This window comes from Scyliorhinus torazame, chromosome 3, assembly GCF_047496885.1.
Source record: "Scyliorhinus torazame isolate Kashiwa2021f chromosome 3, sScyTor2.1, whole genome shotgun sequence".
Taxonomy (NCBI): domain Eukaryota; kingdom Metazoa; phylum Chordata; class Chondrichthyes; order Carcharhiniformes; family Scyliorhinidae; genus Scyliorhinus; species Scyliorhinus torazame.
This window is the reverse complement of record NC_092709.1, coordinates 81,306,103-81,323,309: the sequence shown is the minus strand read 5'-3', so window position 1 is coordinate 81,323,309 and position 17,207 is coordinate 81,306,103. Positions and strand designations below refer to the sequence as shown.

The following is a 17,207-nucleotide window of genomic DNA, read 5'->3' as shown; positions in this document are numbered from 1 at the left end:
GTCCCCGATCGCTTAGGGGGGTCCAATGGCCTCCGAGACCCCTGGAGTGGCCATCACGCCTGGTCACTGCTTGTGGAGACCAGTACTAATCGGTGTGCAGTTGACGCCTGGCTGGTGCAGCCGGTGACGCCTGAGCGCCAGGAGAATGTGACCTCAAATAGTCTGTGACCTCAAATAGTCTGTGTACATTTAAAAATATCATTACCTGGGACTTCTGGTGGCGACCATGGAGTAAACGGTCGCACATTTAGCAGCTCCTGCTCATGGTGGTCTTTTAACGGCTTTTAAGCTGGATTCCCGTGGGAATTTTTCAACGTAAATGGATAAAAGCCAAAGGAGAAGAGGACGACCCCTAGTATATGGAGCTACGCCCAAGAAACAATCGTAAAAGAAGAAATCAGAAGTAGGTTGGGAGTGAAGTTCGGAGTTTGGTGGATGAATGGCAGAGAAGCAAAGTTCGACCACGCCAGCTCAATGGATGATGGATCAGTGGGTTAAATACTTGGATGAGAAGTTCGCCCGGCATCGTAAGGAGTGTGCGGAGGACCTGACCCAGGCGGTGGCCTCGATTAAGGAGGCGGTCGACCGGGTGGAGGCGAAAGTGACGACTCAGGGACAGGCGATCCAAAAGTTGCAGGCGCTGGAGGCGGAACAAGAGGAGCAGTCCACTGCGATGATAATGGAAATTAATATCCTACTGGATATTGGCAGAAACGGTTGTCGGAGAAGGTGGAGGACCTGGAGAATTGTTCTTGCAGGCAGAATATCCGGAATGTCGGTTTGCCAGAGGGAAAGGAGGGATCAGATGCCGGTGCTTATGTGGGGAAGATGCTGGAGAAAATGCTTGGGCAGATGCGTTCAACAGGTCATTAGAGGTGCACCGTGCTCACAGGGTGCTCATGCGTAAGCCCCAGGGGCATGAGCCCCCGAGGGCAATGGTGGTGAGGCTGCATCGGTTCCTGGACAAGGAACGCATTATGAGGTGGACCAGGCAGACAAAATGGTTCAATGGATGATGGATTAGTGGGTTAAATACTTGGATGAGAAGTTCGCCCGGCATCGTAAGGAGTGTGCGGAGGACCTGACCCGGGTGGTGGCCTCGATTAAGGAGGTGGTCGACTGGGTGGAGGCGAAATTGAAGACCCAGGGACAGGCGATCCAAAAGTTGCAGGAGCTGGTGGTGGAACAAGAGGAGCAGTCCACTGCGATGGAGCAGGTGGAGGTCTTGGATAAACGTTCTCGCAGGCAGAATATCCAGATCGTTGGTCTGCCAGAGGGAAAGGAGGGATCAGATGCCGGTGCTCATGTGGCAAAGATGCTGGAGAAGATGCTCAGGGAAGATGCGTTCAAAAGGCTGTTAGAGGTGGACCGGGCTCACAGGGTGCTCATACGTATGCCCCAGGGTCGTGAGCCCCCGAGGGCGATGGTGGTGAGGCTGCATCGGTTCCTGGACAAGGAACGCATTATGAGGCGGGCCAGGCAGACAAAACGATTCATGTGGGAAGAGGCTGAGATCAGGGTGTATTAAGACTTGGAGCAGAACTCGCAAAGAGGAGGGCGAGTTTTAATAAGGTTAAGGCGGCCCTGTACACAAAGGGAATAAAATTTGGACTACTCTACCCGGCCCGTCTTTGGGTGACCTACGAGAACCGGGAACTGTATTTTGGCTCGCCGGAAGAAGTGGTGGTCTTCATGAAGGACAATAATCTGGGAGAGGCATAATGACTTTAAAATCTAGATGGTAGTGGGCTGAGTTTAAAAAGTTTTGTGTTGCTTTATATTTAAAGAAATCTCAGCCTTTCACTGTAACTTAAGCTGCGGGAACCAGGAAAAAAAGGATATCTCGGATTGATTTGATTTTGATCTGCTGCTGGATGTACCGAGGTACGGTAAAAGAGTTCTTAAGTTGCGATGTTCTCGGTGGGGGGAAAGAAAAAAGTCAAGATGTTTGAGTTTTTATAGAATCATAGAATTTACAGTGCAGAAGGAGGCCATTCGGCCCACCGAGTCTGCATCGGCTCTTGGAAAGAGCACCCTACTTAAGCCCACACCTCCATCCTATCCCCGTAACCCAGCAATCCCATCTAACCTAAGGGCAATTTAGCATGGTCAATCCACCTAACCTGCACATCTTTGGACTGTGGGAGGAAACCGGAGCACCCGGAGGAAACCCACGCAGACACGGGGAGAACGTGCAGACTCCGCACAGAAAGTGACCCAAGCGGGAATCAAACTTGGGGCCCTGGCGCTGTGAAGCCATAGTGCTAACCACTATACTACCGCGCATGCAAAGAAAAAAAAATTCTTAACCTGCTTGATGTTTCTTCTATTGTTCTCGGCTCTGTTTGAAGGTGATGGGACTGATGAGATGTTGTTGTAAAGGGAGGGCAGCACGGTGGTGCAGTGGTAGCACTGCAGTCTCACGGCGCCGAGGTCCCAGGTTCGATCCTGGCTCTGGGTCACTGTCCGTGTAGAGTTTGCACATTCTCCCCGTGTTTGCGTGGATTTCGCCCCCACAACCCAAAAGATGTGCAAGGTAGGTGGATTGAACATGCTAAATTGCCCCTTAATTGGAAAAATGAATTGGGTATACTAAATTTTTTTTTAAAAAGATGTTGTAAAGGGAGGAGGGGTGGGCCTCTGCTCCTGCACCTTGGGGGATTGTTTGTGTGCTTTCTGTGTTTGTTGCTATTGTTTTAAGAACTTATGCGAAGAGTGGGGCGGGGTGAGGATCCAGCAGGTGGTAGGATGCTAGGCGCCTGGGGCGGGAGTTGCTAGGCCAACTGGGAGAGCTGGTTCACGGGAGCAAAGTGGGGGGAGAGCTGAAGAGAGGCGGGGGAGGGGGGAGGGGACTGCTGATGACGAGATGACTTTTAGGATATTGGAGATGGAGACCAGATGGTGGTGGCTGCCGAGGGGCAGGCCAGGGGAGGTGCGGGACATAGGCTAAGGGCTGGCCTAGGAAAGGTCATGGCTGATCGACAGGCGAAGGGGGCAGAAGCCCACCCGACCAGACTGGCTACGTGGAATGTTCGTGGACTGAATGGGCCGGTCAAAAGGGCCCGTGTGTTCGCACACTTGAGACAGCTAAACGCGGACGTGGCCATGCTGCAGGAGACACACGTGAAGCTGGGAGACCAGGTTAGACTGAAGAAGGGATGGGTCGGACAGATATTCCATTCAGGACTGGACTTTAAAACAAGGTGGGTGGCCATCCTGATTAACAAAAGGGTGGCATTCGAGGTGCGGAAGGTAGAGGCAGACCCGGGAGGCAGATTTATTATGGTAACCGGGAAACTGGAGGGAATGGCAGTGGTGTTGGTAAATATATATGCCCCAAACTGGGATGATGTCGCGTTTGTCAGGAAGGAGCTGGGAACGATCCCGGACCTTGACTCGCACCGGTTGGTTATGGGGGGTGACTTCAACATGCTTCATGGAGCGCATGGGAGGGGTTGACCTGTGGAGATTCGAGAGGCCACGGAGCAAGGAATAGTCATTCTACTCTCATATGCACAAGGCATACTCCAGGATAGATTTCTTTGTACTGGATAAAACACTGTTGGCGGGGGTGGAGGACACTGAATACACAACAATTGTGGTGTCAGACCACGCGTCACATTGAATAGACCTGCGGGTAAGCACAGGAAAGTCCCAGCGCTGGCAGTGGAGATTAGTTGCAGGGCTGTTAGCGGACGACGCGATCTGTGAGGGAGGCCATTCGGGGGTATATAAAGAACAACAACACAGGAGAGACCGCGGCTGGGGTGGTGTGGGAGGCATTGAAGGCGGTTATTAGAGGGGAATGTATTTTGATTCGGGCCCATAGATAGAAGACTGAACGGGCGGTGCTGGACAGTTTGGTGGGAGAAATCATACAGGTAGACAGGAGATATGTGGAGTCTCTGAACGAGGAGCTCCTAAAGGAGCGTCAGAGACTCCAAGTAGAATTTGGGCTCCTTTCCGCAAGTAAGGCAGAGGGACAGCTGAGGAGGGTAAAATTGGCAAAATATGAATATGGGGAGAAGGCTAGCAGGGTGCTGGTGCATCAGCTGAGGAAGCAGGAGGCGGCGAGAGAAATAGGGAAAATAAAGGATATGAGGGGGAAGGTAGTGATGGATCCGGGGGCAGTTAACGACGTGTTCCGTGAATTCTACAGTCGACTATATGAGTCGGAATTCCTGGTCGGCGGGGAGGGTATGAATCAATTGCTGGAACGGTTAGAGTTCCCTAAGGTAGATGAGGGGCTGGTGGAAATCCTGGGGGGCCCAATTGGGCTTGGGGAAGTGATAGAAGGATTGGGGGCGATGCAATCGGGCAAGGCCCTGGGATCTGATGGATTCCCAGTGGAATTTTATAAAATGTTTTCTGGGCTACTGGGGCCATTTCTGGTCAAGGCTTTTAACAAGTCCAAGGAGTTGGGAGTGGTTCCCCCAACGCTATCACAGGCATCAATCTCTGTCATCCTGAAGCGAGACAAGGACCTGGAGAGCTGTGGATCGTACCGGCCGATTTCCCTTTTGAATGTGGATGCTAAATTGCTGGCAAAGATCTTGGCCACCCGAATAGAGGATTGTGTCCCGGAGGTAATCGGGGAGGATCAGACGGGATTTGTGAAGGGCAGGCACCTGACGTCCTATATTAGACGGCTTCTTAATGTTATAATGGTGTCAGCGGAGGGGCGCGACGTTGAGGCGGCAGTACCCATGGACGCGGAGAAGACTTTCGACTGGGTGGAGTGGAAGTACCTATGGGATATTTTAGGCAGGCTTGGGTTCGGGCAGGGATTTGCGGATTGGGTCCGGCTGTTTTCTCAGGCTCCGGTGGGAAATGTAAGAACCAACCAACAGAATACTTTAGTCTCTGTAGGGGGCAAGGCAGTGATGGCCTCTCTCCCCATTACTGTTTGCCCTGGCCATAGAGCCCTTAGCAATGGCCGTTAGATCATTAAGTGCCTGGCGGCGGATAGTTGGGGGGGGGCGGGGGGAGCACAGGGTCTATCTCTATGCGGACAAGGGGGGGGACGGGGGGAGTGGAGCACAGGGTCTCTCTCTGTGCGGACGACTCACTGCTCTGGGGTTGGCCGAAATCCTGGAGATACTAGGAGAATTTTGACGATTTTCGGGTTGCAAGTTAAGGGAAAGAGCAGGATGTTTGTGATCCAGGCACCGGGACAGGAAGGGAGACTGAAAGAGTTACCTTTTAAAGTGGCTGAGAGGAGTTTTAGATATCTGGGGATTCAAGTGGCTAAGGATTGGGGCAGCTTCATCAGTTAAATCTGGGCAAAGCAATCGATTAAATGAAAAGGGACTTCCGCAGATGGGACATGCTCCCGCTGACACTGGCGGGGAGGGTCCAGACCGTGAAGATGATGGTCCTTCCGAGTCTGCTCTTTTTTCAATTATCTTCCGATTTTTGTCCCAAAGGCTTTTTTCAGGAAACTGAACGCGGCGATGTCGGTTTTTGTGTGGGCGGGTAAAACCCCGAGAGTAAAGAAGGCACTCCTGGAACGGAGTCGCGGAGACTTGGCCCTCCCGAGCTTTATTAACTATTACTGGGCGGCCAACATATCGATGGTCAGGACGTGGGTAGTGGGGGAGGGGGGGTCGGTTTGGGAGCGAGTGGAAGCGGCATCCTGCAAGGGTACGGGTTTGGAGGCTTTATTAACGGCGCCTCTGCCATTCTCGCCGGCCCGGTACTCTACAAGCCCTGTGGTGGTGGCAGTCCTGAGGGTGTGAGGGCAATGGAGACAGCACATGAGATTGGAGGGGGCGTCAGTGTGGTCACCGATTTGTGACAACCATCGGCTTGCCCCGGTGGGGGGGCGGGGGGGGCGGGCTGCTGGATGGGGGCTTTAAGAGATGACAGCGGGTAGGGGTTGAGAGATTTGGGGACTTATTCATGCGGGAGGGCTTTCCGACCTTGGAGGCGCTAGAGGAGGTGTTTGAGTTGCCAGGTGGCAACCGGTTCCGGTACCATCAGGTGAGGGACTTTGTACGGAGGCAGTTCCAAGCTTTCCTCGCCTCCCCTGAGGGGACTACAGGACAAGGTGATATCAAAAACAGGGGTTGGAGAGGGGAGGGTTTCAGAGATATACACAAAGAGTTGATGGAGTGGGATGGGGCCCCTGTCAGAGAGGTGAAGAGGGAGCTGGGAGGAGAACTGGAAATTGAACTGTGGGGAAAAAGCTTTGAAGAGAGTCAATTCATCCTCGTCGTGTGTCAGACTTGGCTTGATCAAGTTCAAAGTGGTCCACAGGGCCCACATGACGGCAGCCCGGATGAGCAGGTTCTTTGAGGAGGAGGAGGACAGATGTGGGCGATGTGTGGGTCGCCCGGCGAACCATGTCCATATGTTTTGGGCATGTCTGCAATTGAGGGGATTCTGGGAGGGATTTGCGGACGTTATGTCAGAAGTCCTGGAAGGGAGGGTATCCCTGAGTCCAGAACTGGCAATATTTGGGGTATCGGAAGATTCGGGGACCAAGAGGGGGGAGGGAGGCCGATGTCCTGGCCTTCTCTTCCCGTGTGGCCTGGAGATGAATTTTGCTGGGATGGAGGGACCTGGAGCCCCCGAAGGCACAAGTGTGGGTTAGTGATATGGCAGGGTTTCTCAGTCTGGAAAAAATCAAGTTCGCCTTGAGAGGATCAGTTCAGGGATTCGCCCAGAGATGGCAACTGTTCATCGATGTCTTCAAGAATTTTTTTATTTTTTTAACAAACGATTTTTAATGAGGTATTTTTGGCATAACAAACAAGCACAGTACAAAAACAATAGAGTACAAAGAACAGTAATCAAAAAGCAACCGCCGACATCTGTCCCTCCAAGGCCCATTTAACCCCCTACTCTATACTATCCTAAGATACCTCCCCCCACCCCCCTTGCTGGCGATTAATTCTCCATAAAGAAGTCAATGAATGGTTGCCACCTCCGGGCGAACCCTGACACCGACCCTCTCAAGGCGAACTTGATCTTTTCCAGGCCGAGAAAGCTCGCCATGTCAGTTAACCAGGCCTCTGACTTCGGAGGCCTAGACTCCCTCCAAGCCAGTACTCTCCGTCGCCGGGCAACCAAGGAGGAAAAGGCCTGAAAAGGCCTCTCTTTCCTCCTGGACACCCGGGTCTTCCAATATCCCCAAAGATTGCTACCCCTGGACTCATTTCCACCCTTGTCTTCAATACCCTGAACATAACATCCGCAAACCCCTGCCAATATCCCCTAATTTTTGGGCATGCCCAGAACATGTGGACATTGTTCGCTGGTCCACCCGCACACCTGACACACTTGTCTTCCACCCTAAAAAATCTACTCATCTGGGCCGCTGTCATCTGCACCCGGTGCACTACCTTAAACTGGATCAAGCTGAGCCTTGCGCATGTAGCGGTCGCGTTGACCCTGCTCAGCGCCTCCGCCTATAGGCCGTCTTCCTTCTCACCCCCCCAGTTCCTCCTTCCACTTACGCTTCAGCTCTTCTATATGCGTCTCCTCCACCCCCATTAATTCTTTGTAGATGTCCGAGATGCTCCCTTCCCCCACCCATTCCCTAGACACTACCCTATCTTGAATCCCTCTTAGTGGCAGGAGTGGGAAGGATGATACCTGCCTGCGCAGAAAGTCCCGCACCTGAAGATATCTAAAATCATTCCCTGCTGCCAACCCGAACTTCTCCTCCAGCGCCCTCAAGCTGGGGAAGCTCCCTTCCAGAAACAGGTCCCCCATCTTTTCAATTCCTGCCCTTTGCCATACCTGAAATCCCCCATCTAGTCTCCCAGGAGCGAACCGATGGTTGTCACATATTGGGGACCAAACCGATGCACCCACTGCACCAAAGTACCTCCTCCACTGAGCCCAGATCCTCAGGGCCACCACCACCACGGGACTGGTAGAATATCTCGCCGGCGGGAACGGCAATGGTGCCGTTATCAGCACCTCCAAGCTGGTGCCTCTGCATGAGTCTGCCTCCATCCGCTCCCAAGCCGCCCCCGTCCCCACTACCCACTTCCTTATCATCACAATATTGGCCACCCTGTAATAATTACTAAAATTTGGCAGGGCCAGGCCCCCCCCCCCCCCCCCCCCCCTCCCGATTCCTCTCGAGCATCACTTTTTTCACCCGTGGGGACTTACCCGCCCAAACAAAGCCCAAAATAATTTTGTTGATCCTCTTAAAAAAGGACCGTGGGATGAAAATCGGGAGGCATTGGAACACAAATAAAAATCTCGGCAATATCGTCATCATAACCGACTGCACCCTCCCCGCCAGTGACAGCGGGAGCGCATCCCATCTCCGAAACTCGCCCCTTATCTGCTCAACCAGCCGGCACAGGTTCAACTTGTGTAACCGGCCCAAGTCGCACGCCACTTGTATCCACAGATATCTAAAATTGGCTCCCACTAACCTGAATGGTGACTCCCCCAGCTGGCCCTCCTGACATCTTGCCTGACTACAAACATCTCACTCTTCGTCATATTCAATTTGTATCCCGAAAGCCGACCGAATTCCCCCAGAATCGCCATAATCTCCCTCATCCCTGCCTCTGGATCTGCTACATATAGGAGTAAGTCTTGTCCCCCGGTGCAGCCTAAAATAGTCCGAGGTCATCTTATTCGTCCTTACACTGGCTTCCGGGGCCTGGTACAACAGCCTGACCCACTCGATAAAGTCTCTACCAAACCCAAACCGTCCCAGCACCTCCCATAAATAGTCCCACTCTACCCGGTCAAACGCCTTCTCCGCGTCCATGGCCACAACTACCTCAACTTCCCTTCTCTCCAGGGGCATCATAATCACATTAAGCAGCCTTCTTATATTGGCTACCAACTGCCTACCCTTGACAAATCCGGTTTGGTCCTCCATAATCGCCTCCGGCACACAATCTTCACTCCTGGAGACCAACACTTTGGCCAGCAACTTAGCGTCCACATTAAGCAACGAGATCGACCTATAGGACCCACATAGCTCTGGGTTCTTGTCCCGTTTCAATATTAACGAGATGGTGGCCTGTGACATCGTCGGGGGCATCACCCCTCTATCCCTCGCCTCGTTAAAAACCTGAACCAGCAACGGCCCTAATATCTCCAAAAATGTCTTGTAAAATTCCACCGGGAACCTGTCTGGCCCCGGAGCTTTACCCGACTGAATCGACTTCAAGCCATTAGATATTTCTTCGGCCCTAATCGGAGCCCCCAACTCGCCCACCAGCTCCCTACCCACCCTTGGGAAAGTCAACCCGTTCAGAAAGCGTTTAATCTCCTCTGGCCACGTGGGGGGTTCCGAGCGATAGAGTCCGCTATAAAAGTCCCTAAACGCCCTGTTTAGCCCAGCAGAGTCCCCTATCAGGTTCCCATCTCCGTCGACCACCTTATCAATTCCCCTGGCCGCCTCCCTCTTCCTCAACTGCTGTGCCAGCATTCTGCTGGCCTTATCTCCATATTCATACAGCGCCCCCCTCGCCTTCTAAGCTGCTCCACTGCCTTGCCCGTGGACAGTACCCCAAACTCAGCCTGCACCCTCCGGCGCTGCCTCAACAGTTCCACCCCTGGGGTCACCGCATACCTCCTGTCTACCCGTAGGATCGCCTTGATCAGTCGGTCCGCCTCTGACCTGTCCGTCCTGTCCCTATGAGCTTAATTAAGATCGCCACCCCTCTCGTCTTGGTATCCAGCCCCGAATGGAAGACCTGACTGACCGAGCCCTTCCTCAGCCTAGCTTGATCCGCCACTCTCAGGTGTGTCTCCTGCAACATCACCACGTCCGTCTTCAGAGCCCTCAGGTGCGTGAACACACGGGCCCTCTTGACCGGCCCATTCAGCCCTCTAACGTTCCAGGTGATCAGCCTGGTTTTGCCCCCCCCCCCCCCCCCCCCCCCCCCCCGCCAATCAGCCATCCCCCTTTCTGGGCCCGCCCATGCGCCGCGCTGCCATCTGTCCGCCTCCAGGTAGCCCTCTCTTCAAGGATAATTGAACGTCAGCAGTACGGGGGGAGGGAGGGGAAAAGGGAGGGGGAGGAAAGCAGAAGGCATGGCAATGTTCAATAAGGACAGGGAAATTAGTATATGGGTAATTAAGGAATAGGGCGGGGGTAGTAGGGGAGGTTGTTTCCAGTTTTTTGTTCGTTTAGGTGTTTTGCGTGTGCCGGCCCGCGTGGTTGTTTAAGAAATGTTAATGTGTTAAACTGAAAACTACAAATGCTTCAATAAAATATTTTCTAAAAAAAAAAAATATCATTACCTGGATCATGCTGGATGCCGTGGATTGGGTGACTTGTGTGTGGTTGCTCCCTGCGCGAAGCCCAATTTGGGCCTCTCCCCCAATGCTCCCCGCATGCCCAGATCAGTGCTGTGCGCAAGGTGGTGGGAAAATCGCGACCCGTATACATTTTAATGAGACCACCACCCATTTTTCTAAACTCCTGAGAATATAGGCCCAGTCTACTCCATCACTCCATCTCTCCTCATGGAACAGCTCTCCTCCGAAGAATCGATGTAGTGAACCTTCTAAGGCAAGTATATCTTTCCTTAGGTAAGAAAACAAAAACTGCACAGAGTACTGCAGATGTGGTCTCACCAAAGCCCGATGTGCAGCAATACTTCCTTACACTTGTATTCCAACCCTCTTTCAATTAAGATCAACAAACCGTTTGCTATCTACATTGCTTGCTGCACATGCATTTTAACTTCCTGTGATTTTTTTTTTTATTCGTTCATGGGATGAGGGATTCGCTGGCTGGGCCAGCATTTGTTGCCCATCCCTGAGGGCATTTAGAATCAACCACATTATTGTGGATCTGGAGTCACATATAGGCCAGACCAGGTAGGGTTGGCAGATTTCCTTCCCGAAAGGACATTAGTGAACCAGATGGGTTTTTAACGATAATCAACAATTGTCTCATGGTCATCATTCGACTTTTAATTCCAACTTTACCTACTCTGCAATAGGTGACGCACTTGAGGCCGTCCCAACAGTGTTTCGGAGGCGGCGGAGCATATGATTTCAGCGTAAAAAGGGATTCTCCACCCGATCGCCGATTACGAGAATCCTGCCCCCTGTGTTTATAATGCACAGTATACCTGTCTGATGTAGCAAAACCTGGGGACTAATGAAAGTAGCCTTGGAATCTTGCTCTCTGTTCTCTTTGTCTCTGATTTTTCTGTCACTTTTTTCTCCCATTACTCTAACTTCATTTCGGTTCCTCCGCCCCTTTTAAGAGTTCCCTCGAATGCCTTTTTGTGCATTTTTGGAAATACTTTTTGCTTGCTGCTTGATGCGTTCTTGTTGCATTTATTTCTTGATTTAGATCTTCGGATGTTTTGCTTTGACTGAGTTGAGCCATGGCAGCAACGCTAGAGCTATGAGGACAACGGCAAAATATGATCCCAGAACTCAGGTTTGTACCCTGCATTCAGAGAAAAATAATTGACTGCCTGTTTAGAGTATTTTATTTTTGTTCTCATTGGGAGAAGAAATAATGGGCCATAACGTCTGAGCTACCAGGGTCTGATTGGGTGGGTACCCCAATTATGCTCTGGGGAAACCCCTCTCAAAAGTTCACAGGAAAGGTTTGTAAGGCCCAGAGTGCAAACCTTCCCTCCAAACCATCCAAAAATTTGATTTAAATCATGAACTTTGGATGGTAGAGACAGGGCAATGGCAGAGAAGCAAAGTTCGGCTACACCAATAGTTATAGAACTGCCCCAATCTAGAACATATTTTTAAAAAACATTTTTTTTGCTGTTCTGGGTGCAGATGAACAATGGTATAATAACATACTGAGGTATTTGTCAGGAAGAGACATTCTGCATTGTTAGCATGTTCTTTTGTGATCTTTTTGGAACCCATCTGAGAATGTATAGCATATATTTTACAAATATTTTGTCTATATTTTTGCTCTAATTTTAAGAAAAATTAAAATGAACAGCAACAGCAAATAGCATTTATATAGCACATTTTAATGTAATAAAATGTCCCATGATACTTCATAGGAGTGCTATTGGGCGCTGCGCCAACCTGCCCCGACTCATCATGGTGTCGGTGTTCAGGGGCCGGCCAAGCAGGAAAGTAGGCCCAGGGGGAAGAGGCCGACCAGCCGATCGGTGGGCCCCGATCGTGGGCCAGACCCCATCGGAGGACCCCCCACCCCCCCAGTGAAGGATTGCTTTTCCCCACCCCACAGGGCCCCCCCCCCGACCCTTTGCGCAGAGTTCCCGCCAGCAGCGACCAGGGGTGAACGGCGCCGGCGGGACTCTGTCGTTATACAGAAATTAGCAATAAATGTTCTTATATGTTTGGATATGGAAACCAACAATAATATCAGTGGTTTTCACATGGGTCATAATTTTTCTGGAATATTAGGAATTTATCATCAATTCTCCTGACTTTGAAGCAGCCAAGTTCTGGGTTGGAAACATGGGGAAAACTGCCACACATGCTGTCGTATTTGCACAACTCCACACCCCTGATGGAGCCTATCAAGGCCTTCATTCTTTTATTATCCAGGTAAGACTTTTTTGTAAATGAAGCCCCTATTAGCGACTGCTTGCTTTTACACAAAATATACAAGCAGCATTTATTAAAGCATGGCAGAAATTTACTTTAAAGATTGTTAAAAAATAGATGGGTGAAGTCTAACAACGATAGAAACACTGAAGGAAGTATTTGAAATGAAATGAAAATCGGTTATTGTCACAATTGGGCTTCAAATGAAGTTAGTGAAAAGCCCCTAGTCGCCACATTCCGGCGCCTGTTCGGGGAGGCTGATACGGGAATTGAACCGTGCTGCTGGCCTGCCTTGGTCTGCTTTCAAAGCCAGCGATTTAGCCCTGTGCTAAACAGCCCCAGATTTGCGAGACAACAAACTATTTTGAACCTTATGTGTGCCTGATTTTCTGACTTTCTATAGATATGTAAACAGGAAGATATTAGTAAAAGTTATTTGAGACAATTAGCGGCAGTAATAGATGAAATTATAATGAGATTAAAGAAATGGCAGAGATATTAAACAAATATTTTGTACCTGACTTCAGGAGGTAGAAGACACAAAAAGCATTCCAGATTAGGGAGCTAAGAGTCTAGCAAGAATGAAAAATTTAAAAGAAATCAATAAAAATAGAGAAATAGTACTGGTGAAATTAACACAACTAAGGAGCAACTAAACCCCTATACTTGACAACCTGCAAACTATGGTTTCATAATAGGTTGCTGCAGAGATATTGGAAGCAATGGTTTTGACTTCCAGATTTGAGAACAGTTTACAAGGAATCAAACAAAGCAACATAATCTCACTATTTAAGAAAGGAGGAAGAGAAAAAATGGGGATCTATAACCCAGTTAGAACATACAGTGCAGAAGGAGGCCATTCGGCCCATCGTGTCTGCAGCGACCCACTTAAGCCCTCACTTCCAACCTATCCCCGTAACCCAATAACCCCTCCTAACCTTTTTGGTCACTAAGGGCAATATATCATGGCCAATCCACCTAACCTGTACGTCTTTGGACTGTGGGAGGAAACTGGAGCACCCAGAGGAAACCCACGCAGACACGGGGAGAACATGCAGACTCCGCACAGACAGTGACCCAGCGGGGAATCGAACCTGGGAGCCTGGCGCTGTGAAGCCACAGTGCTATCCACTTGTGCTACCGCGATGTTAGATAGCCTAACATCAGTTGCAGGTAAAATGCTAGAATCATCAGAACACTTAGAAACTCATAATTCGGCAGAGTCAACAAGAGTTTTTGAAAGGTAAATCGTGTTTGATGAATCTTGATTTGTGAGGATGTAATGAGTAAAACAAATAAGGGGACCCAATGAATGTAGTGTATTTATTTACAAAATACTTGCAACAAGGTGTCACAGAAAGGGATGTTACAAATAAATAGGATTCATGGGATTGTAGGTAGCGTATTAGTAGAGATCGAGGATTGGTTATTGGACAGAAAACAGAGTAGGAATAAATGGGACATTTTTGGGTTGGCAGGCTGTAACTAGTAGGGTATCACAAGGACTTGGGCCTCAGCTGTTTACAATCTGTGTTAATGAATTAAATAAGGGAACTAAGTGTAACTTAGCTAGATTAGCTGATTCAAAGTGGGAAAGTAAGTGGTGCAGGCACCAAAGAGACTGCAGAGGGATATCAGCAGGTTGAGCGATTGGGCAAGAACATGGCAAATGGACTGCAATGGTGCAAATTGTGAATGTATCCACTTTGGTGCAAACATTTTTTTAAATAGTATTTTTGGGATGATGAGAGATTGGGAAATGTTTGCACTGTTCTTGTAGATGAATCACCAGGTATAGCAAGCAATTAAGAAGGAAAATGGTAAGTTAGCTTTTATTGCAAAGGAATTGGAGTATTAGAATAAATAAATTCTCCAATTATATATGGTATTGGTGAGGCTACATTTGGGGTGTTGTGTGCGGTTTAGTCTCCTTAAGTAAGAAAGGATACACTTGCCCTAGGGAGGATGCAATAAATATTCATTAAACTGAATACGGGGATGGGGGAATTGTCCCATGAGGCGAGATTGTGTTGACTAGGCCTGTATTTCCCTGGTGTTCAGAAGAATGAGAGGTGATCTAATCGAACCATATGAAAATTCTTAAGGGACTTGACAGGGTAGATACAGAGGAAATGGCTGTGGAATCTAGTATATGTGGTCATTGTCTCAAAATAAGGTGTCGGCAATTTAGGACTGAGATGGGAGAAAGTTCTTCACTCAAGAGGAAGTGAGTCTTTGTAATTCTCAGTCCTAAAGAGTTGTGAATGATCAGTCATTGAGTATATTCAAGCGGGAGGTTGGTATTTTTTTTGGGTACTAAGGGAATTAAGAGATATGGGGATAGTATGGGAAAGTGGAGTTGAGGCTAAAGATCGGCCATGATCTCGCTGAATGGTAGAGCAAGCTCAAAGCCAAATAGCCTGCTCTATTTCTACTGTTGACCTCCCTAGTGGTACCTAACATATATGCTGGGCACCTCAGTACATTGGCTTGGCTATGCTAATGACATTACTGGGAACTCAGCAGCCCAGTGTGCTAAACCAGCACCTCAGTACATTGGCTTGGATATGCAAACAACATTACTGGGAACTCAGCAGCCTGGGGAACTCAACAACTTTACAGCACTGCATGGAAACATCATATTGAATAAATTTGTTTCAATTAAGTCATGTTCTCCAATTACGTAGTTTTTAAATGCTTGGGATACTAAATATGATGTAGCCAGTTGTGTATTTTATAAATGCAATTACTGCTGTTAAATATGTGCATTCATTAAGCAGTTTTATTGTTTTGATTTAGATTGACTTTCTAAATTGATGGTTAAATTGTACAACAAAGAAAGCAATTTGTTAGTTTTCATCTAAGGCCCGGATCTTCAGAGCAGCAGCAACAATGGCCGGATTGCCACTGTGCTCAAATATTCCCCTGACTCAACGCTGCTCTGCACTTCACAGAAATCTGAAGCGCAGAGACTCTCGGTGAACTCCATCAGAGCAGAATAGGCAACAAGTTGTCGGCATCGAGGGCAGCCAGGTGGAACAGTGGCTAGCACTGTTGCTTCACTGCGCTGAAGTCCCAGGTTCGATCCCGGCTCTGGGTCACTGTCCGTGTGGAGTTTGCACATTCTCCCCGTGTTTGCGTGGGTTTCGTCCCCACAACCCAAAAGATGTGCAGGGTAGGTGGATTGGCCATGCTAAATTACCCCTTAATTGGAAAAAATGAATTGGATACTCTAAATTTACTTTTAAAAAGTGTGTTGGCATCCAGCACTTCTAGATCAGATGTAGGATGGATGGACTGAGAGTAAGACTTTGTCCCAATAACATGCCTCTGCTCCAATCTCATAGTAAAAGTGAGAAATGCCATTGATTTCCCAGCCATCCTTGACATTTAACAAATTAGGGATAATAGGCCAATGCACATTGGAATATTAAATTAATGAAACGTAGGACATTTACAGTTAGCATCTGCAGAAACCTTTCTGTTCGTCGGTCTTGGTTTGAACTTTGGTTTCAAATGCGAAAGACCAATTTCTAATCCACTGTCTTATTTTTAACTTTGATTTCCTTGTAAATCAAAATGTATTTAGATCAGAGATCCGAAGACCCTACTTCCAATGCCTGGAGTAATGCTTGGAGATATTGGAAAGAAACTGGGATTAAATGGGATAGACAATGGGTAAGAATGATTTCTTTGCTGTGACGCCTGATTTTCATGTTCCTTGTTGGTTTTCTTAATCCTTTTTTGTGTTAATCTCTGTTTCTTGTTTCCTACATTTGATATGCAATGATTTGACATAGCAAACTTTTTACGTGGTATATGCATAGCACATCACCAATTCAAAATTAGGCCAACGTTTTGCAATGGGAAACATTGTTAGTGCTTTAACATTCTAATTCCAAGATGCTTTCGAGTGCCAAAATCAGACAAAAATGGATGTCATACTGAGAGGAGACAAATGGGGAGAAAGCAAGAACAAGCATTTATATAATGCTTATCACAATTACAGGAAGTCGAAAATTACCTGCTAATTTGAAATATTACCAGTGCTTATGTAGTTACATTGTATATGTTGTGTTGCCCTATTATGTATTTTCTTTTATTCCCTTTTCTTCTCATGTACTTAATGATCTGTTGAGCTGCTCGCAGAAAAATACTTTTCACTGTACCTCGGTACACGTGACAATAAACAAACCCAATCCAATCCAAAAGAAGTTTCTCTCTCACTGCGATTTGCATGTCTTACATACCACTTTCTTATTGTTTTATGTCTTTTTTTTTCTATATTTATCTCTTACTCTTCCTACTCTGGCTGTCAGACATTTTTTTTCTTGTTGTGATGTCAACATACATGTCTCTGAATCTTCTCCTCACTCCGTCTTACCTTTTTCCCTCTGTCACTTCTAATCTGCCTGTAGCTTTGCACATTTTTTTTTTAGCTTTTTTAAAGCATGTAGCAAGATGGTAAACACCTTTAAAGCTGAAGCTGTGCAATGGAATCAGGAAGTAACACATTGCTGGTCCTATTTTATTCAGTTGGTCCTATTTTATGAACACATTGCTGGTAGGTGTTGGGACGCTTGCAAATGAGAGAGAAAGTGAGAGTGAAGCGGAAGCAAGATGGTGGTGTGATTTGGCTTTAGCATGTAGGAGGTGTTAGATGTGGGAGTAGGAACTAGGAGGAATTCTAGAATGGTTACTACATAGAAGGA

The 17,207-nt window shown here is 48.3% G+C and overlaps 1 protein-coding gene across 2 annotated transcripts in view; it reads left to right on the top strand.

The window, feature by feature from the left end:
* The window catches only part of acox3 (acyl-CoA oxidase 3, pristanoyl), a 267,755-nt gene that overhangs the window by 50,244 nt on the left and 200,304 nt on the right, over positions 1–17,207 (top strand). For both annotated transcript variants that reach the window (XM_072495914.1, XM_072495915.1), the window contains exons 5-7: positions 11,297–11,386; positions 12,352–12,495; positions 16,085–16,173. In XM_072495914.1, coding sequence (XP_072352015.1) covers positions 11,297–11,386; positions 12,352–12,495; positions 16,085–16,173 — 323 coding nt within the window. The remainder of the gene's footprint in view (positions 1–11,296; positions 11,387–12,351; positions 12,496–16,084; positions 16,174–17,207) is intronic.